Source organism: Amyelois transitella, chromosome 8 (genome assembly GCF_032362555.1).
Source record: "Amyelois transitella isolate CPQ chromosome 8, ilAmyTran1.1, whole genome shotgun sequence".
Taxonomy (NCBI): domain Eukaryota; kingdom Metazoa; phylum Arthropoda; class Insecta; order Lepidoptera; family Pyralidae; genus Amyelois; species Amyelois transitella.
In genome coordinates, this window is record NC_083511.1 from 11,985,606 (window position 1) to 12,008,725 (window position 23,120).

The 23,120-nt window shown below is 38.2% G+C and overlaps 1 protein-coding gene across 1 annotated transcript; it reads left to right on the top strand.

Moving 5' to 3' along the window:
- Positions 1-1,561: 1,561 nt before the first annotated feature.
- On the top strand, positions 1,562-22,237 carry LOC106134117 (uncharacterized). Its single transcript, XM_060945581.1, has 6 exons — positions 1,562-1,897; positions 16,315-16,524; positions 16,928-17,131; positions 18,876-18,947; positions 19,689-19,898; positions 20,246-22,237. Exons 1-5 carry the CDS (start codon positions 1,832-1,834, stop codon positions 19,893-19,895), a joined length of 759 nt encoding a protein of 252 aa, XP_060801564.1. The 5' UTR covers positions 1,562-1,831; the 3' UTR covers positions 19,896-19,898; positions 20,246-22,237.
- Positions 22,238-23,120: the final 883 nt, after the last annotated feature.

A 23,120-nucleotide genomic window follows, 5' to 3' on the forward strand; every position in this document is an offset into this window, starting at 1 on the left:
GAGACAACATTTTTCTACGACTACGACAGTCAATACTTACTTTACTTAAGTAAGGATACTTAAGTAAAGTAAGTATTGACTGGTTCTTGTTAATGAAGCCGCTTATTCACTATCTACGTGCTAAACGAAATAACTAACAAACAATTTTTATGATTTCTCACCATGAGTATACCTTTCGTAAGAAGCAATTATCTCAAGATATACGCAAGCAAAACCGTTGGCATAACATATAGAGTGAAATGAGAATGAATGAGGCAAGGAGATACAAAGGCATTCCAAATGAGACTTGACGAACAACTAAAGTGACCATACGTCCCGCTTTCGGCGGGATTGTCCCGCTTTCAGGCTGTCTGTCCCGCTGTCCCCAGCGAGAGCAAAAATGTCCCGCTTTTGCAAACAAACCAAATTTTTATACTTATTTTATATCAACATTGCACTGACGAGAACAGTCAGTCAAAAATACTAAATGTACAGACAAAATATATTTACTGTTTTATTATATGTATAGATAATTATTCATAATTAACTTATATATTAAGTATATAGTATATTTTTTATTTAATTATGTACAAAATTCTGAAAGCGGCCCGCTCTGACGCAAAAAAAAATGGTCACTTTACGAATAAAACTCTATTATGGTTTCATTACATTTGAATTGGTACTGTTAATTAAGTATAATTTTTTCTGAAACTTCTGTGTTTTCAGCTGACGAATAAATTAATTAGTGATATTTCTTGTCATTGTCTGCGCTGAATAATGCGAGTAATTTATACAATTCAAATAGATAACTAAAATACAAATTACTGCTGGAGTGATGTGGTTTAAAAAATACTTCGAGAGTACTTACCTACTAAGTTTCTAAAGATATCGAAGTTGTACTGGCTATGCGATCTAAAAGTTTTTGTAATATTTTTTAAATCAATGTCACGCCAAATCAATGTCAATGTGCCGTGTGGTTCCCGGCACCAATGAAAAAAGAATAGGGCCACTCCATCTCTTCCCCATGGATGTCATAAAAGGCGACTAAGGGATAGGCTCACAAGCTTGGGATTCTTCTTTTAGGCGATGGCCTGTCACTATTTGAATCTCAATTCTATCATTAAGCCAAATAGCTGAACGTGGCCATTCATTTTTATTAAGACTGTTGGCTCTGTCTACCCCGCAAGGGATATAGACGTGACCATATGTATGTATGTATCAATGTCACAATAAAGAAATCGTAATATTTTGTTATTTACTGTGCCGCAGTTCCGTCCGCGTTAATTTCTGTTATTCTTAATTCCTGTTACTCCTGAGCGTTGCCTATCTGTGTGCCAAAATTGCCTCAAAATGGGTCCAGTCGTTTTTTAGTTTATAGTTACAAACAAAAATACAAGTAGGCCTTCGATATACTATACTTATAAATAATACTTAATCGAAGGTATGGGCACAAAAGTAAAGAAAAAAAAAACTTTTTACAAAGTATTCTTAAAAATATAAGCAAGACAAGTCGCGAACACGAAAGCATTAAGTAGCCTGACCCGTTAAAAACTTGACACAATCTGAAGTGCATCCTGCGTTCCGTCGCGCTCGCACTCGGCCGAGTGGCGCGGGGGGTTTGTTGACATCCGAGCTTGCGGAGCCGGCGCTCGGGGTGCAAGCTCGGCTCGGGGCGCGGCCGACTCCGCACGAGGCGCGCCCGCCTCCAGCAGTGCCTTACGGACCGCGCGCGGGACCGCACGCGCCCGACGTCGGCGGAACACATCATGTGTGCCTCGCGAGTGTGACCCCGCTCTTCATGGCTGCTTGACACCAGACCTCGGAGACAGCTGACCGCTAACAGCACGCCGCGATGGCCTGCACCAGGGGCCTGTGCATGCAGGACAAAATCTTCATCTTCATAAACATCGCCTTCGCTGTGAGTAGCACTTGTTGTGACATTTGTCAGATTATCCAGGATCACTCCAGGGTGTCCTGGGAATTTTTGTTCCTTATGTTTAATATGAGAGTAAGTCAGTAAATAAATTTCACCCCGTGGTTGCTAGGGTGCTAAAAAATACATAGCTTGTATCCCAAATAGATTTGTAATTAGGTATATGAATAATTAAAATTAAACTAGGTATGTTAAAATCATTTAACGTGACAAATAATTTGATTACTCATTCCTCATATAATTTCCCATACAAACATTAATTATCTTCCAGTTTTCATACATAGTGGGCTCTACATCTGCTCTACAAAAAATATTCAAAGCAAAAAGTTAATTCTTAAATAAATGAACACAAGACAAAGTAATATTTGCTTAGGTATATTTTATTTTCTGTATGAAACATATTATAAAAGTAATTAATTTTATCGCAGTCGTGATAAAGTATTACTTTTCAAGCACGAACTTCACAAATAATTTAGAATAATGTAATGTAATTACAAAGAATAACTACAGTTATATAAAAGAAAAATGTACACTCATTACCTAGAATCTTGCTTGATTACAATAATAAACAACACAAGGATCAAATCAAGTAATATTCTCCGATTGTGGCGTGATCAACAAATAACTTTGGGAAGCGTGTAATTGGAGCGCACCAGTGCTGAGTCCGTTGTTCGTGGTATTTTTAATAGGAAGAAACCAAATTGACCTTCATGCGTCCGTAAGAAAAGCAGTCGAGGGTAACGCAGAACCAAAATCATTTCTGGCAAATGGTAAAGACAAACAAACTGCTCAGATAACAGTACGAATACAAATTGAAAGAATTCCAAAGCAAAATATTAAAAGATACGATGCAGACGTTAACTATTCAAAACCGGATTGTGGCGTCAAAGCAGGCGTCGAAAATGCACAAAAACATGAACGCACCCCACAGCACGCTTACCTGCACCCAAAACTATGCGGGCTAAACACAATGAGTGTCCCAATGGTAACTTTATTATGCTTCTTGATGATTGCAGGGTAAGGTTTATTTTCATTCAAAGCCCTCACATGACAGGATTGTTATCGTTAGATTGTTGGGTGGAAAGAGAGATTCATTTCATGTAATCTTTCAAGTATTCTACACAGGGTCCACCAACAAAACCTGCGACTTTATTTATGAAATAATTATAAAATAAAACACAAATAAAAAGTCTCTCCCGAAGCACCACATCGAAGCAACGCGCCCAAAATACTGGCAACGTTTCCCCGCTAAACAGCCAAATTACTAAAATACTAAAATTCCTCGGGTTACCGGTTGCCTCGATGAGCCGCTTCGTGATGTCCCTCAAAAATATATTAGCTTAAAACCTAGGTATGTAAAGAAAAATGTGTATATTAACATTTATTACACAATGACTATTATTGCATTCAGTAGAACCAAGAATAGACTTCTAATCTAAAATCTACAACTTAATTAAATTTAACTAGACACACTACACGAGTGGATTTGTTAGAAAAATATGATAGCAAGAAGTGGAATAAAAACTTGTTGATAGACTCGATCTCGACAATCGATCACACGTAAAAACCGCGATCAAAGTCTACATCAGCATCAGAATTTACGAAGGTTTTTTTATCTCATTCAAACTATGCTTCTGAATCGAAGTTACTTATAAGAATACCTTAAAAGTACTTAATTAACTCCTGCTGCTAATAATCCAGATAAAAATTTGAACTGTTCCGTGAGTTCCCGGCACCAATAGAAAAAAGAAAATGACCAAGTCTGTAATAAAAAAAATTAAGATTTTATCAAAATAATATTATATTTATATAAAGGACCAAATGACTATATGAGAAAACAAAACAACTAACCATATCACATTGCAGTGTAGACACCGGTGACCTCGCGCGCTCCGGAACAAATACACAAAAGTAAACCAAACTATAATTGCTTACATAAACGCACATTATACCGATGGATCGTATATTTTACGCTAGAATTTTGGATCACGGTAAAGTGATATCATTCATTTATTGTATACTTAGCGAAGTCTATTCGTGTTCCTGGCTATAGTTCCGGTTTCATCGTCACCAGTCTGGAGAGGAGCCCGGGGTAAGCCCTTGACCATGGATCCTGGATTGGGTGAATCAGGTTTATACACGAAGCGACTCCCGTCTGACCTCCGCAACCTTTTCAGGGGAACCTAACCCGTATTCGATCATATGGTTACACATCCAGTTGCCTGAATGTGCAGGTTTCCTCACGCTGTTTTACCTCACCGTAAGAGCATCAGTTAGTTATCAAACTAATGTACATAACTTAAAAATTGTCATTAGAATATGGTCGCTCTGTCTAACCCGCAAAGGATATAGACGTGACCATATGAATGTATGTATGTAGAATATGGTCGCGGATTCGAACCCGTGTCTTTATACGCAATCGCCTTTTAACCAGGCTCTGATTCTACCACCGACGCTCTTTTCAATTAATCAATCAATATTTAGTGAAGACAATACTCTATCTATAGTCATTTTTGATCTATCCTACGAAAATTTGTCAGCTATTTGTAGTAAAGGTGAAGGTTTGAGGAGATAAAATAACTTAAGTTAATTATGAACGTTCTGCACTCGTAGCCACTTAAAAGCCAGACGAGACGACGCTGGTGTATTCATAGCTATCCCTGATGCAGACGAGGCTGTATTAGAAACACTAATTGATTTTCGGTGTTTTCGTGCTCTCGATCGAAGCATTGGCACTTTACTGCAATGTGCTCATTTTGCAGTGGCACCGGTTTCAAGGTAGCAACCTTAAACCACATCCTAGCAGGTTATTAGCTTAATATCCGATGCAAACCGTACACCTACGAGTCCGAGCTAATATTGACCGGCTACTTTATGATCCTGTTTATTCACTAAACACTACTTATCTTAAAGTTTGTCTACGCCTGCGAACATGCAAATACGTGTGGTTATAATGTGTCGCAGATAACACGAGCGCTCGTGGTTATCTTCGGCTGATTTACAAACTGATATCCTCTGATGAGAGTCCCAATATCCTGCAGCAGTAAATGGTGATGGATGGATGTGGTGAAAAAAAAAAAATAATTAAAGATGTGAAATGTGTGTGAATACGAGTGCGTTCTTTACATCTAGCTGGGTTCATTTCGTTCATTCGCTAAAGTTTTTTCTGGTTACTGCTAGGATTAATTTACCTTTTTTCGGAGTTACTTAGTTTGGGTTTACTTACTTACCCTACTCGGGTCGCCCGATGTTTTGTCCAAAAATTCTTAAATTTTCAATTATTTATGAAATTCTTTTTACCCTTAGGGTTTTCTATCTCCATTTAAATGCAGAAATTACGATAAAAATAAAGGAAACTAATTACAATAAGTAATTACCTTTGTTGATCATGCACCACACTTCTGTTTAAATGGGTCAAGATCACAAGTAAACAATACTAACTTTGTATTGTTTATTTGTCAAGACATTGTTTATTACGAACCGCTTGACGTTAATAAATATAACAAAGTATTTGTATTAGTTATTAGCACTCTTTGAACATATTTATTTTTACATTTTATCCCCGATTTTCGGCTGACTTTGATAAGTTGCCGAACTATCAGAATAAAGAAAAAAAGCTGTGACCGAAATTCATTCAAACTTAAACTCTTTCAATAAAGTAGACTCCTTCAATAAAGTAGGTGAATGACTGGTGAATCACTGCGGAACAATTATAAGTTGTTGGTCCCATCGCCTGGCAAAGCTAGGGAAATCATTCCTGATTAATTGTATAAGATTTTAAAATAAATTACCAAAAATGTGTTCTTGAAATGAATGATAGACAATTCGAAAAGTACATGAATGATAAGGTTTGTAGGAAATACTATTACAGCACGGAGGATCATATAAATGATAAACATGTGTGGCCCGAGCTTGACATAATGGCCTCTTAAATGCTCAGATAAAAGTTGATCTAAAGAACATTACTTATTCCTCATTAGTATGACATTGTCATAACTATTACACACACATGCAATGTAGTGCTGGGCACATGACAAATCAATAATGCATCATGTCAGAAGTATTACGCTATATGGCGATTGGTCATATCAAACACGTCAGCTTACACGCAGAACTGCATATTATACACAATTTCAGAAATATTTTATAAAGTTTGTTACTAGTAAAACTATGTGGTATGGTAAAGTAGATAAAGATTACTAATCTCTTACTGGGAATGTCGTTCGACGCGATGAAATGACAAAATCTAAAGTTTTGAAGCATCGGGAAAGCCTTATTTGCAACATGTGTCTAGAACCTATTCATCATATAAGCGCTGTGTTGTGGTCACATAGAGGTCAGCAAACTTCGTTGCATATCAGTGAGAAAAAAATAAATGCGCTGATAATTATACGATAGAGAAATTTACTAGTTCCAGGATGCTAGCTCTTCCAAGGTCGCGGGGCTCAGCAAAGAACGTTGATTGATATTTTCCATAATATTTCTAAATAAAATTAGTTATATATAGTATTTGATTCTATCCCATTGTATAATTTTGCTATTATGGGGAACAATGGAAAGGATCTATCATGTGAGGTGAGCAGTAATTTTTGGGGTTGTTTCATGACGGTGATAAGACATGACTTATCCCCTAATCTTCTCTACTTTTGAATTTAACCTTAGAGGGAAGATAAAATTGTCTAAAACGCAAAATATTTTATCAGAGTGTTATCATAGTGTGACAATGTGCAATGTGCATCCGCGTTCCCAGCTGCACCGATGTAACTCGCCGAGATATTGTCATCGCCTGCGCTTGCGCAACCGCAGTTAAACAAAGCTGTTACAAAACTTACAACAATGGAAATATAACGCTGTCGATTAAATATTATAACATACGAGTTACCGTTTACATAATTATTCTTACTTAGTTCTCTAATAACCTTAAACATGTTTTTTTTTATATATTGTTTTCGTTGTCGTTTCGAAACGACACGGTGCTTACGTGTCGCTTGACATCACTTGAATAGTACACATTACAAACATTTTAAAACAAAAAAAATCAAAATGATTGATGAACTTAAAGAAACAAAAAAAAAAGGAAAAAGTAACATCGAAGATTTACATAATTGCATACTGTACATTATATTTGTTCATATTGTTACACCTTGATTTTTTCTTACACTTATATTTTGTTCTTTCTTTATGTAACTTCAGAAGTCTGTAATGTAAGTTTGACGTGTACTATTTAAGTCATAAATATTATTGTTCCATTAACAGGGTAAACATAACCATTGTTTTAAGTTAATTTGAGTAAACATGTTCAAAATTAAATGTGGGTTGAATAATTACTGGTTATAAGTAGGTAAACAGTAAGGACTCGTCGTCTAGCGAAACCAAAGTTTTGGCTGTACAGAAATAAAATTATTTTTTGTTAGTAAAAGATACTGGACCAGTTTTTCAGGAGCCAGACCAGATATTAAGTAATAGTAGTCTTTAACGTAATTTTTTGCAAGTTTTGATAGAAAATTTATGTTAGATCATTCTTCCTCCTGGCTTAAGTCCCGGTCGCATCCTCACCTCTAGAGAAGAGTCCGGGGTATGTCTTTGACCATGGATCCTGGATTGGATGAGTCCGGTCATTACACGAAGCGACTCCTGTCTGACCTCCGCAACCTTTGCAGGGGAATCTTACCCGTATTGGATTGATGATGATTACATACAATGCCTGAATGTTTTCCCTCACCGTAAGAGCATCGGTTAGTATTCAAACTTATGTACTTACTACTACATAACTTCGAAAATAGTCATTGGTACACGGCCGAGGTGGGATTCGAACTTGTGCCTTTTTGCGCCACGCATTTTAACCGGGCACCTTACAGATTGGACTACCGACGCTCCTCAAAAATTGATGTTAGATTGTTACATAAAAATATTCCAGACTTGCCGAGATAAACCTACCGGCCTGGCGGAGAGATAACGGGAGACAAACAAGGTAGTTACTCCTTATCTGTGTCGTGGCCAGTTGTTTAGTGTGGGCCAAATTGATACGCAATGTTTAGGTCGGGCTGCGAGCATCATCGCCTTTGCCATAGTATAAACAAAGAGATGCTAATTTTTGTAATTCGAAAAACTATTTACACCTATTTTTTTATTATTCTTTACATTTATTTTTTTTAAATAATAGCCCGAGTTTATATGTATGTTTGGGTAGCAGCACACTAAACAGGTGTTGGATGACCCAATTTTTAGATACTTGTCTCGTTTAACAGCGATTAACATCATTTGAATTCAAAATATTCATTATTATAGGATACTTCTAGGATGCTTAATAGTTGTCAAATCTTTTGGTTTGACTACATTGGTTGACGTCAAATAAATGACTTCAAACTAATTTTACTGCCGCTTCCAAGGCGTCAGTGCAGAAGAAGCGGTATGTGTCCCGGTTGCATCTTTGTTTTGATTCAGAGCCCGGGGCCCTCTATCTTGCCTTTGATTATGTTCGGCGGTAAATAACAATAATAAAATACTTGTAATAAGAAATGATACCATTGGTCACAGTGCGATAAGCGAATGCCGCCCCACATTAGTCAGCACTCCTGTTTCATTGTTCCCTAATGACTCATTTATTTTGAGAGCTTTCAGTTTTCTAGAATTTAACTGGCTTCCACACGTCACCTATAGAAATAGAATCAAAGGATTCCGATATTAGGAAAATTGGTCTGGGTCTTGAATGTTTAAATCTATATAAGAATTTATTATAAAATATCGTATCGTTGAGATAGTAATCGTAACACAAGTCTCGAACTTACTTCGAGGCTAATTCAATCTGTGTAATTTGTCCCGTATACGAGTATATTTATCTATTATTATTTATTTTTTTTGCTTAAGGAAATTCGTAAATTTTAAAGGGTTCTTCTATGTGTCTTTATTTCTCCAAAGCGCCAGTTTTTAAATTAATTAAGAATATTAATTTAATACAGTTTAAATTAATGCCCAGAATCCAGAGTTGAAAACTTTGTGTATGTAAACCATTAGAAATCGGGAAGTACAGGTATTATTTCGTTTGGTATTTGAATTAAACTATTCTCCGGACGATCTAAATTTGACGAGGAAAATGTAGGTCAGAAAGCAAAGGTTACCAAAATTATATTTATAAGAAAGCTATGCAATATCTAGTCTAGATCATATTGAAGCCAAATTTAAGTAAAAATAAAATCTATCCACACTATGGCGAAAGTGTTGAATGAGGCGAGGAACTTACATACATACATACATATAGAATTGAGATTCAAATAGTGGCAGGTTGCTAGCCAATCGCCTAATAAAAGAATCCCAAGGAACGAGGAACTTCCGAATCGGAATTGAACTAAGAACCTACAGCGAAATCTTTACACCAAAAGATGTTGTAGAGCTAGCCGACTTAATCAGACAATCAACAAATCCAACAAGCAATTATCCATCTTACCGATAACTTTTGTATTTATATTTTATTTATTGTGATTAATAAAGAAAAGGAGCACATCATTTATTTTCTTACTGAGTACATTATTAGCCTGGAGGATAACATACATATTATCACGTCAATATCCTTAGCGGGGTAGGCAGAAATACTAACTAGGGAATAACAGAAGAACAAAATCACAAATGTCCTAATAAAATCCAAAGTTCAGATATGAGAGGACCAAAAGGCTTACTTTCACGTAATTCCATGCACGTGGCAAAGAAATATTAATCCACGTGGTAATGATTTATGATAATCGAGCAGGTGTGAGTCATTCGAACTCCCGTTACTCGATACCAATACTTACGAAGTGATCGATTCGTGCATCTGGCCCTCTTGGAGCTGGTTAGTCCGGTCCTGTGACGCCCAGCGGTGGACAGTGGACTCGCGCTTCCGAGAACCGGTCGTCAGTGCTTCCAACAAGTTACAGATAGCCCTTTTTGGCAACTGATCGAACGTTTGCAGAGATTTAGCGCTTTTATAATTGCAACAAACAATAATTTCGGTAGTTTAGATTTCCATCTGAAAAGGAAATAAATTGAGGAAGCAGTATATAGTAAATGCTAACGAGTATCTACTTATTTATTTCTCACAAATCCGGGACTTTTGTTGGCCAATTTTATGAATTTAATGTAGGCTAGCGACAAAAAGTACCTAAATGGAAATCATTGGACAAAAATTTTATAGCGCTTTTGTATTTTCTTATTAAGACAGTTGGCGACACGGCCGATGGGGCTAGCGGGGTACCGCGTTGCACCAATACTAAGAATAGTTCTATTGTACGCCTGTGGAAATATTTTGCATATGAATCCACGTAAAACCATTAAACCACCGTTCGACCAGTTCATACATATGTATTCCGGTACTGATTCAGAGAAACTTGTATATCATTAAAGGATTAAAGGATTAAAGGAAAAGCCTAGTTGTAATTCTTGTTTGTTCTTATGCTAGAAATGTTAAAGTTTTCCTTCATGACCATCAGCTACTAAGCGCTGGAGCTCTGCATCGTTGTCAAGTGGGAAGCAATATCAACAGAATCTTCACCGTTCTGCTTAACTGAATTGTCCTATATCTCCGTAATATGTATGATTGGTTTCGAAATTTGCGTCTCAGAAGAGGTCAAGAGAGGTCCTTCTAACGAGAGTGATAAATGTAGACCAAGCAAGGGAAGGGATTTGTAAAAACGGGTTCACAAACGCAGATATAAATAACTATTAGATTAATATTAACGGCATTGTTGGAAGTTTTGTTTCGTGTAAGTGTATTTGATATGCTTTATCCCAGTAGCATGTTTGGCTATTTGTAAGCGTATTTTGGTTTAAAAGAAATGATCTTAAACAAAAGGTGGTACAAATAAACTCGTGTTCACCTTGTGGGGAGAGGCTGGTGAGCTGAGATACAAGCTCTGCTTAGTTCAGACACCAGTCTCTCACAGACTTACTCTGTAACCTACTTATAATCATGCATCTAAGTATTTGTTTAAGTTTGTGTGGAGAGAATAAATAATTTGTGAATTTAGAATTTTGTGTCACTCGCCGTTGTCATGGGCTCTAAATGCTATCAATTCCCTAATAAGTGTAAAGGGGTGTGTGAATCACTGTTTTATCTCGAAGAGTTAAGCACCTCACTAAAGCCATTAGCCATTTTATTATGCTCTTTACAGAAAAAGACGCAGGTCTGATAACGATTCACCAGCAAAAAGATAATCTCTTGACCACGGAACGATTTGGAAACATTTTTTGCGGCAAAAACCAGTTTCCATTGTATTTACTTGTGAGGATCTTGTATTGGATTCTCTACTGTGGTTGCTACTCACTATTGATAATCTAATTTCTTTAGGTCTTTCTTTTAAAATAAAATTGAAACATTGGTAACTGTACCACGTACATAGATATACCTATTTATTTCCGGCCAGCGTGGTGGAATTTTGACCTTTGTGGGAAGACACAAAAGCAATTTATGAACTTTGCACGGATGGAAGTCACAATAGGAAAATTTCAACAGGCGTCTGCCTCACAAAGAGTATAAACGCTGATATTCCGAGAATTTCCTCATCTGGATTTACCACATTTTAATGGAAATTATTGCATTAGACATGAAAACGTTATGGTAGTTCCATTGTCTAGATTTATTTTTTTATCATCAGTTTGCTTTGTTTAGTAACTTGTTTAGTAACTTTGTAAAATATTTCCAATACATACAATTCTTTGTCTCAATTATGCGAAATTCCATGCCGTGTATGGTTTCAACAAACATATCCATTATTGATAATTCTCCATTGATTGCTTTATAAAGTGCGTATAGGTACTTAGGTCGATTCAAATAGCTTTAAACGATTGTAACTAAGTACTTTTATACCTATTAGAATTTTAATAATTTCTCATATGTTCGTATTCAAATTTAAACAAAGATTTATCCTTAATCTTGGATATTGTCAAAAAGATTTTCAAATAGTAGGTATCTTTCTTTAGGGCTAAAATCATTTCACGCTCCAATGCTTCGTGTAAGAACAGTCAACATTAAAGCTGACTTGTGGCTGAAGCTCCACCAAATATAATTTAAAACATTTTTCCTGAGCAACGTTACGTGAGTAGTCGTGATTGCATTAAGTCTCGTTGTCGTGTGGGTGCAATTCAAGATGAATCATTACTTGAGCGTCGCCCGGGGCGGGGTCAACGTCCTCCGTCTTCGACAGTAGTCGATCAGTTGGTCTTCAAATTCTGGACAAAGGAGCCATTCAAATGTTCCCGCGACAATTGACCAGTGTTACCAGCCTAATTGATTGGTCTCGCTGGCTATCGAAATATCTCTTTATCTATTCTGTGGATAAAATGAAAACTACACGAATTACTTGAATTAACATCCTATTTAATTTTCCAATAAATAAGTGAAGTAAATTGTTGTCGATATTAAATGTCATGTTTTTTTCAATAAGATTCTTTCTGATGCCAACTATTTTTGTCTAGTGCCGAATTTTATATGAATATTTTTACCACGTCTGAATTGCTCAACCTTATCCTGACCTCCCGATTTTGGGGCAGGATCTCCCGTCTGGAAGCACTGAAGTGTCCCCGCTCAGCTGACTGCCCCGGTCAAGTTTGAGTCGACCCCGTTCGCACAATTGACGCGGTAAATAATTGAGTCGCCGGTGCGACACACTGCACAAATCAGAAACGGATAATAAGAAAGAGAGATTAAGCTAATATTTTTTATTCTACAAAATCCGCCGAAATAATTTTTTTTATTAAATTCTTTTAAAAAAAATAATACTAAACGATGCTCTTACGGCGAGGGAAAACATCGTGAGGAAACCGGCACTTTCAGATAACAGGATGTGTACCTAACCATGATCGATGCAATACGGGTTAGGTTTACCTGCAAAGTTTGCGGAGGTCAGATAGGAGTCGCTTCGTGTTAAAACCTGACTCCTCAATGGAGTTCCATGGTAAAATGCATAGGGGGAAGTCCCGTAACGCCGGACGGCAGCTAGCGCCGGACACTCGTACTATTCAAGCGAGTACAAATCAGTTCGATTCAAAATACAAGTGAAAGGGGTGCTGGGGCACACAGGTACAAGATCACGCGCCGTGCTTCGCCAGCGACGCACACGGCCGCGGCAGGAGTAACCATTTGCTGTTTTAGGCTCGAAATCACGGCGTCACCTAAATATCAATGTAAGTAATTCTAGTATATTTATGCATTAACATTTGAGTGGTATTCAAAGATAAAATCAGTACTCGATTATTATCCGTAAAATGGTAGAATATTATTACATCTTTTAAACAATTTTAGTAGGTACCATCTAATAAACGAAAATGTGTGTCCCTTAGCACCGGACACTAAGTCGTCCCTTAGTGCCGGACAGTAAACATATTGATATTTCTTGTAAGAAATTACGTATTTTATTTTAATTATTTAATTTTGTTTTAGAGTATAAAAGAAAGAAGATAGTTAAAATGGAAGAGAAGAAAAAGAAAGGATCCTGGGATCCACAGAGCTTACAAACTGCTATTGATAAAGTTATGTCAAAAGAACTGAGTGTAAGACAAGCTGCAATGCGATACAATATTCCTAAAAGCACTATACATTAAATAAAGGCCCTAAATCGAGAAGAAGTAACAATGAAACAAAAACAAAAAAAAAAAAACAAAAAATTAGGTAGATTCACTAACACCTTCTCAGCAGAGTATGAAGAAGTCTTGGTGGACCACATTAAAGATTTATCAAATAGATGCATGCCGCTCATGAAAAAGAAGTTTCTAAAATTAGCATACGACTTAGCTGAAGTCATGAAGATTCCTCATCGATTTCATAAAGAAAAAGGCAGTGCTGATAAATCAAAAATAAAAGTCGCAATAAAAAATTACGACTTCATGAAAAGGCATTCTGACATTTCGTTGAGAACACCGGAATCGACAAGCATGATGCGCCCCGTAGGATTTAACAAACCACGAGTGGATCTCTTCTACGACAACCTTGAAAAGCTGATGAAACAGTACAACATTCACACCCTCAAGAATTTATAACTGTGATGAAACTGGTGTCAGTTGCGTGCACAAATATTCGTCCGGTACTAGGTGCCACTTTTTAAAATTATGTTTTTTGTTACCAAAGTTTGTTTGATAGTATTCATTATTTTTTAGCAGAGGTTGCATTTTTGTTAAATTAATTTGATTGCTAACTTTGTTATCTAATATAAGTCATAATTTTATAAACATTCCTTAAATATTTTATGTTTTATTTTGAAATAACCTTAGGTGTCCGCCACTGGGGGACTTCCCCCTACCCCGGGCTCCTCTTCAGAGCGCTGGGGATGCAATCGGGACTAAAAGCCAGAAGAAGGAGGTTTGTTAAAAAGAATCGTTGAAATCGGTTCATAGCGAGCATATGATTTAGAAATCATCTGCGCTACGAGGAATATATATTTGTACTATTTCCTAAACTTGTCAACGTTTTAATGTTGCCGGTCTGGAGAGAAAAAAAAAACAAAAATGTTCATGCTGATTTTATGCAAACGAATGATTTTCCTACAGCTGTGAAGCTTTTAAGATTGCAAGTGACAGGTTGCCAGCCAATTTCTTTTACCTTTCTTTTGATTGACTTTTCTAATCTACACGGAAAGATAATACTTATATCATGATAGAATATTCCTTTCTACTTTGTTTATGTTCGAAGTAACAAGAAGCTTGGTATCTGTACCATCAATGGTCGAAGACGCGCCGTTCACGACGCTCGCGATTTGCATTCTCCGCGCTCCGGGCGTCCGGCCGACTACGACATTCACTGTATTATGTAGTACATTGTAGTAAACCACGGTTTGTGGGAAATTGTATTGTGATCCACATTTCACGGCCAATGTTCTACGTGCTTCACATTATGCAAGGTCATCTCCGGAATGACTGAGGAAAGTAATTTTGTTAGTAGACAGATGCGGAGGTGTAAACGGCCTGAGTCAATGGTGCAAGAAATAGTTTAACGAGTTTCTTTAGTCTACAAAACAACACTGCGGCGTCAGCAGAGTTAAATAGTAACAAAACTCGAAGGTAAAGTTAAGCTGGATAGCTTTATGATGGAATTGAGGTTCAAAGATAGTGAAAGTCGCTAGCTCACCTAAGTTTCTAACATTTTCCTTCGTTGAACGAATACGGTTTAGATATGTATTTTTTGTGATTTTTCCATAAGTAGACTAAATGGAGAGTGGTCAAGCCGAGTCTAGTCTAGAAATCTAGAAAATTCTAGTTTAAAGTACCGTGTAGACTTGCACGGTAGGTGTTGTACGCTAACATTTACTTAAAGTTAGTCCAATCCAATCGAATCCTATCTTGTGGAAAATAATTAAGTACTTAATTGCATACCTATTATGTCGAAATTAAATAAATAAATACCTGTTATGTCGAAAATAAAAAAAATATATTATGCCGAACCTAGTTTTAAGACAGTTCTATCTGTTTTGAGTCACAATATATCACAATGTCTAATTATTTAAGTTGACAAGGCTAGGTATTGAACATAGTTCGTCCCAGATATAGGCATAATGCATGTTCACAGCATAAAAACCTGAGTTATGCGCATCATTAGAGCTGACCCCTGCTCGGATGACTGCGCCGACAGACTTTGTTCTTTATAGATAAAGTATTAAAGTTATTTTTATGACGAATCTCCACAACACTCCTTTGTGAAGTGTTATCTCAGGAATGTCTTTACATTATTGAAAACAGAGCTTCTATTGTCTGTCTGTGGACGTTCAGTATGAGTTCAATAAGTCTTTGCTGCAAATTAGGTACTTTGATAAGAGAAATTAAGATAAGTGTAACAGACATAATGATCATGAAATACAGAGGTATCAGCGATATGTGACATGTAGGTCAAGTTGGTCTGCGATGTAGGCGCAGAGTTAGCTGATACTGGTATACTATCTCTGCATATAGACTTACATATGTACAGTACATTCGAATACTCAGATATTATATAGATAGAAGACGCCTAATAAAAGAAAAAGGCAAATATCATCATCAACATCATCCTTCTGACGTGTGTCCCGGAGGCGTCATCACCTCTGGTGCTCCAGTGACCACGAGCCTGGATGAAGTAAGACAGGTTTTACACGAAGCGACTCCTGTCTGACCTCAGACAATTAAAGTATTGTACACAACTCAGAAAATCTCAGTTATGGTATCGGCCCTATCTTGAACTTGTAGGCAATTTACATAAATCTGTATAGAAATGAGATTAATTTAAAACGTTACAATCAATGATTACGTAAAAAATATACAAACAGTCGAACCTACAGTGGAAACGACCACTGAACACACCTCACTTTGAAATATATTACATCAGATATTGACAAATACAGGCGGATAGCATGGAAGTAGATGACTTTATCATCAAGATGTGATATTAAAACAAAAAATGTCCATTTCAGATGTTCAGCGGCGCGCTCCTGGCCACGGCGGCGCGCCTGGCCTGGGACCCCAGCACGTACGCGTGGTTCCGGTTCCTCTGCGAGACGCAGTACCGCGTGACCCTGGGCTACGTGCTCGCCGCGGGGCTGTGGCTGGCCGCGCTGGTCTACCTGGCCGCCGCCGCCACCGCCTACAGAGCCAAGAAGCCGGATAGGAATTGTCTCAAATTGGTATGATCAGTTTTGAAATACATCCTTAAGGAAATCTTTGAAATACTTTTGAATATATGCTGTTTTGCAATTTATTATAAACTTGGAGAAAGTCGATCGAAACTCCAATAATATTATTTGATCTGCTAATTAACTGGTCGAAAGAGACTTAAAATTGGGCAGCGGACGGCGCTTAGTAGGTATACGCATCGTAAAGTCAAGTCCATTAGAAAGACAAAGGATACATTTAGAGGACCTAGAGATCCAGTCTCGTATGGTCCAAATACAACAGTCCACATCACTCCTACAGACATTCTTCCCCATTTGTCACGATCACAAAATCATAAATAAATGAGTGGCTCTCAGTCTTAACAAGCAAATCTAGCTTCGTGTATTTTAATAAATTTGTATGTTATTGTTTCAGTACGCTGTGGGCGTAGTAGTGTTGGCGATAAGCGAGGTGGTGTACGGGGCGTGGATGGCGGCGTCCCTCAAGGAGTGGTGGGAGACCGACCCACACGCTGAGCTGGCGAGGAAGAGCATGAGGCTCATGGAAGACGTAAAACCGGCGCTGTTGGCAGTGAAGAACTACCGGGATGTGGTGGAACCGGTGCTGGATATGTTGGAGGTAAAGCCTTCGGGATAGACCTACATCTATACTTATATTATAAAGCTGAAGAGTTTTGTTTGAATCTCAGAAACTACGTTCGAAATAAAAATTATTTTTGTGTTGAATAGATCATTTATCGAGGAAGGCTTAAGGCGATATAACATCACGCTGCTATTATTAGGAGCGGAGAAATAATGGAAAATGTAAAAAAAAACGGGGAAAATTATTCATCCTTGAGGGCTTCAATGATGCCCAAAACAACTATTCCACACGGACACAGTTAGTATATAATAAGACAAATTTTGTTACGTTGTGGAAAAAGTGAATGTTTTCCATCTGGTTTGTTTCTGTAAGTAACTAGAGTAAGAGTAACTAAAGTGTTTGCCCATGTTATACTTTTTTTTCTTTTGTTTAATAATGAAGTCCCCATAGATGATGAAATATTATATTTACTATTTAAGAATTATTTGCCAAATACTTTATGCCTTTGTATTATTGGCGTAAATAAAGAATTGAAAGTACAAGTGTCGGTGACAGACGTCATGCATCCTGCATCAGCATTAGCTTCTTACGAAACCCTTGAGAATTAGAGTTAGAGTTTAGTTAGAGTTCCCTTAATAGCTGTATGCCTGAAAAAGACAAGCCAAAGGTATAAAAGATTCCAGTCTCAGCGGTCCCCTCCCCGGACAGACCGAGATAAAGAGTAATAGTTCAGTTCACAGGCAGGCAAAACAAGGCAGAACAAAAAATACAAGCATATGACAAAAGAAGCACTGATTTACAGTTTTCTTTAGATTAAGAGAGAAACAAATTTTTAATATTTCTCTATGACTTGCATAATGAGAATTTCATTTTATTGGTACGAGTACATATAAAACATACAATATGAGCAGGTGTGATTCTTACTAATACTTTTTGTTTTGATATACCTAATGAAATATGATTCAATCAGTAAATATGCAATAACAATTTGTATCAAGGTGTAAGTTCTGGGAACTAGTTCACGATGGTGATGCTATCGCCGAAACACGCGCCCAATCCGTGATAACTATTAGTAATCCTGAGATTATGATGAGTTACAACACAAAGATATTGGCATTGAAAACTATACTGTTGTAAATTTTGAGTGACGGCATCCATTGACAAGGTGCGCCACCTCATTAGGAAAAGCCAGTAAAATGGGAAATAGGAACATAAAACTACTGTTTTTTATATCTTAAATCGCTTATACGAATAAAGGGAAGGAGCCCGAATGAAGGCAGCACCTGTTCATTTTCTACCTAGGCTATGTGCCAATGATTCATTTCTGATCTTTACACATCTGAAAATGTAGGAGAGCTGCATCCTTAGAAAACTGTCGTAAACGACTTTTTCCTAGTTTCTTTATTAAACCTGCTTAAAGCTGCGAAAAGTTTAATAAAGGTACTTACCTACACAGATACATATAGTCACGTTTATATCTCGTGCAGGGTAGACAGAGCCAACAGTCTTAAAAAGACGAATAGGCCACGTTCAGCTGCACGACTTAATGATAGAATTGACATTCAAATAGTGACAGGTTGCTAGCCCATGGCTTAAAAACATCCCTAGTTTATAAGCCTATCACTTAGTCGCCTTTTTCGACACCCATGTGAAAGAGGAGTGTTCCTATTCTTTTTTTTTATTGGTGCCGGGAACCACACGGCTTAAAGGTAACTGGTAACTGGTAACATTAGTTCACAAACATTGATGACACTGACGTGTGGTATTGATGTGTCCGCAGGAGGTGGAGCGCAAGGCTCCCAACAACGTGTTCGTCATCGTCGTCTTCGCTATGCTGGGGCTCGTGTTGCAGGTAATTGAAGCCATTACCCAAACTTTGATGCCTGAAAATAAATGAATAATATACACCCTTACGAGCGAACTTAGAAAAACAATGTATAGTGTTTTTAATTTAAAATTAAAAACACATCGTTTCTCTATGCTTCTTCTTCCTGGCTTTAGTCTCTGTTAAATCCTGTTGCAACCATCAACACTCTGGAGAGGAGCCCGGGGTATACTTTTGACCATGGAGCCTGGATTGGGTGAGTCAGGTTTTAACACGAAGTCCCATCTGCCCTTCGCAACCTTTTGCCAATGCAAACCCATTTGCCTCACTGTAAGAGCATTGGTTAGTATTCAAAGTAACATATACATAACTTAGAAAATAGTTTTGTTTGAACCTGTGCCCACTGACGCTCTTACATTGTTACATACATACATATGGTCACGTCTATATCCCTTGCGGGGTAGACAGAGCCAACAGTCTTCAAAAGACTGAATGGCCACGTTCAGCTATTTGGCTTAATGATAGAATTGAGATTCAAATAGTGACAGGTTGCTAGCTCATCGCCTAAAAGAGGAATCCCAAGTTTATATCCCTTAGTTGCCTTTTACGACATCCATGGGAATGAGATAGAGTGGTCCTATTCTTTTTTGTAATGCCGTCTTGGTGCCGGTAATGGTGGTCAATGGTGCCGGGAACTACACGGCACTCACGGCTCTTACATTGTTTTACTATGCATTCATACATAATTACCCACTTGGGCTATTACAGATAGCAGCATTCGTGATGGCGTGCCGCCTCTCGCGGCGGGCGCCGCCCCGGGCCGAGCCGCGCGCGGGCCCCGAGCGGCGCCTGGAGAAGGGCGCGCCGAGCCCGCTGCCCGGCGACGACAGCGACGACAGCCGCGCCGACATGCCCCCCGGCTGGCGGAAGAAGGCCAACCTCAGCATGTACACTATACTTGACAGAATTTTCTAGCAGGTCAGTTTTTATTTTCATTCTTTGTTGAGGTTTCTATTAGAGGTACCGCCGTCGTTTATTTCCGTCTTACTTACTTTAGCATAAACATTAAATCGTTCAGTTTTGCATGGCTTGGTTGCGTATGTTTTTGGGAACTTGCTCAAAAATCATTGGCTATCTTGCCAGGACACTCGAAGTCAGCAATAACAAGATGTGACAAAGACGTAAATAAGGAATGAGTTTGATTCTATATTATGACATCATTGGGAATGAAAACGATCTTCGCCATATTTGGTTATTACTGTGAAGCGACTGCAGTCATGTTTGCGTGAATCATTTGTTAAACATCTATCTTACTCGTTTTCCAGGACGAAGAGGCCGCCGCGGTCTCGCCGCTCCGCGCAGGCATGCCGCCGCCGTCCGCGCCTCCGGCGCCGCGCCCCCGCACACGGCGGCGCGGCCGCGGGGCCTCCACGGCGCGGCGGCGCGGCGACGGCGTCGCTCGGGACGCGCGCTGGGACGCCGTGCATGCGCAGCTCCGGGCCGCGCACCAAACTCGCGCTCAGCCCTCCGCACCGGCGCTACTCATTTTACATGCCGACCTATGAACTAAGAATAAGTGATCAAACAGTCATATAATATCGCCAATATAATGTACATGGCTTGTTGAACACTAGTCAAATTATCAAACGAAACGATCATAGAATTTATCGATAAGTAATCCGACTTTTCGTACAAAATAACAACAGATAATTTTATGGGAAATTTGAATTTTTGCTTTATATTTCTTTGAAAACTTGATCTACTTGCTCATAAAATTTGGCGGGTGTTTAAAAAGTCATAAACAACTGCACTAAAAAGATAAAGATGGTGTGGCGATAAGTGTGATTTGAGATAATTATAGTGAAAAAGAAAAGTTTTATCGACAGCACCGTGTCACCAGATAAGGACGCTCCTGAGATTGAATGACAGAGATTAAAACGAATTATTTGTTCCTCAAAGTATTGTAAGATTTTCACATTCCTTTTGAATATGTACAAAGTGCGCTCAATAGGTGAGGGTCGTTGTCGAAGGATTGTGGAGACCGCGCTTCCCAAAGGTAGCCCTTGCCTGCTCCACAATACTGCCAAACTGCATAGATTACATACAGATTAAATATAGTTCAATCATTTTATAGAATTAAGGATTTAATTTTCTGAGATTTATGCACAATTTGACGAATACGATTGTTTTATAATGTAGAATTTGTGCGTAGTCTCGTTGTTAACATTATCTATGGTAAGTAGGAATTCTATAAACCTATAGGTACAAATAAGCTATGTTCCGTAGAAAACGAAGACAGACTGCCATATTTTATTAGTGAATAGATAAATTGTATCAAATTTTAGTCATAAGTTTATTAGTGATACTGTAAGTAAAACTCATATCACTTTGTTTTCGCGTCGCATGCGGCGTTCTCGGAGAGACGTGTGGTGCTATACTACTTGTTGAACTTTCAATCCTAGTTCCGGTCAAAAGTCAGCTGTGAAACGGCCATTTTATATCGCCGTCTTCTATTAACTGTATCAGTAAGACAAGGACTGCAATATGAAATGTCCGTTTGACATACGACTTCCGTTCGGGCTGAATAAATTTAGACGTAAGTAGGTTCCATGTGTTCGATTCGACCGAATGACTCCACTTTGCTGTGATTTGCTTTAAAAGTAACGCTAACTAGGTAGTGTGTGGGTCCCGGTCCGCCATATTGCTGTGACCGCGGTGCGCGGCGTGTTTGTTTGTTCCCTTCCGGATACGGTTGTTTTGTATTTGGTGCCAAATAGAATTAAGTACGACGTAAAAAATAGTGCGGGCAACACGGTCTACCGATCTAAGAAGCATCTACTTTTCCCCATAGTGGTATTTATAACGATATTTCAAGTGATAGCCGTACTTGGCAACCATCGTCTATTTTTGTGGGTAAATCAGAATGTCTAGCCTCGAAACTCCAGCTATCTGTACCTCATGGAACTCTAGAACACCAACTCGAGACTACAGAATTACAACTTGAAGGCTTGTCTTGATATATAAAAGATGAGCCTTCAAGTTGGCAACTATCGTCATGTGTAGCCCACTGGCGAGGGTATATGCTATAATATACATCACTGGTATGATTCACGCTGAATTCCGAAATACAACAACCTCTTATTCTAAGAGGCTGTAAATTTACTGAACACCTTAGCGGTAGCCGTGCGTGCGCGCACCCTACTAGACAATAAGTCCGACACGAGCCGTGCGGACCGTCGACGGCGGTAATGTTTTCTTACGCACAGACAATGTTTACCTAGCACGTAAGGACGAAGCAATAAAGTGATATTTTTGTATTTACTGGTTTCATTTGTCTAATGTTGGATCTGAGTTAGGGATCCAGAATGTAAAAATAATTATTATTGATTACATCGACCAATTATTACCCGTGGTTTAGATGTCCGGTCAACCGAACCACAGAAAAATATTATCCAACGATAAAATTACCTTTCAGTCGCAGTACCTTATACCTAAATCATGAAGACGCATCACTGTTTTAAATACTATAATACTAGCTGTTTTTAACCGTGATTAGCCCGAGATCAAAAAAGTAAAGGGATTTTTACACAAAGCGACCATCATCTGACTTCCTCAACCTTTGTGGGAACCTAAACTTTATGGATCATGTCGAATCCTTCAGTCGCTTTTTACGACATCCATAGGAGTGGCGCTTTTCTAAAGTGCCAGGAACCACACGGCAAAAACATCACATTACGTCTTGATACCTTACGGGATTGACACAACGAGCCTGCAATATGAGGGTACACAAGCGGAAACTAGGTACACTCACCAGCTCAAATGACCGTGTATGTCGTAGGTACTTGTTAAGATTAGTCTCTATCTCTCTCTCTCTCAGGCTCCCCGAGTAACTAGTAACTATAGAAACCATTTAAAAAAAAAACCATCGAAATAAGTGAGTAGGTATAGATCAACCGTTATTCATGGCAGTCGCCTTTTTTTATTCTAAATCCGCATCCGAACTGATTTATTCATTGAAGAGATGCCGCGTTCCCGACAGCAGTAACATACATCGATAAACAAGTCAAAATAATACAATCATTTTTGCGTCAGACTATAATCAGAGGCTGCTTTTTTTGTAAAATATGTAAAGAATTTTTATTAATCATTGCAATAACTTGAAGCTACTCATCGAATAACGCGAATATGCTCTTAACCAGG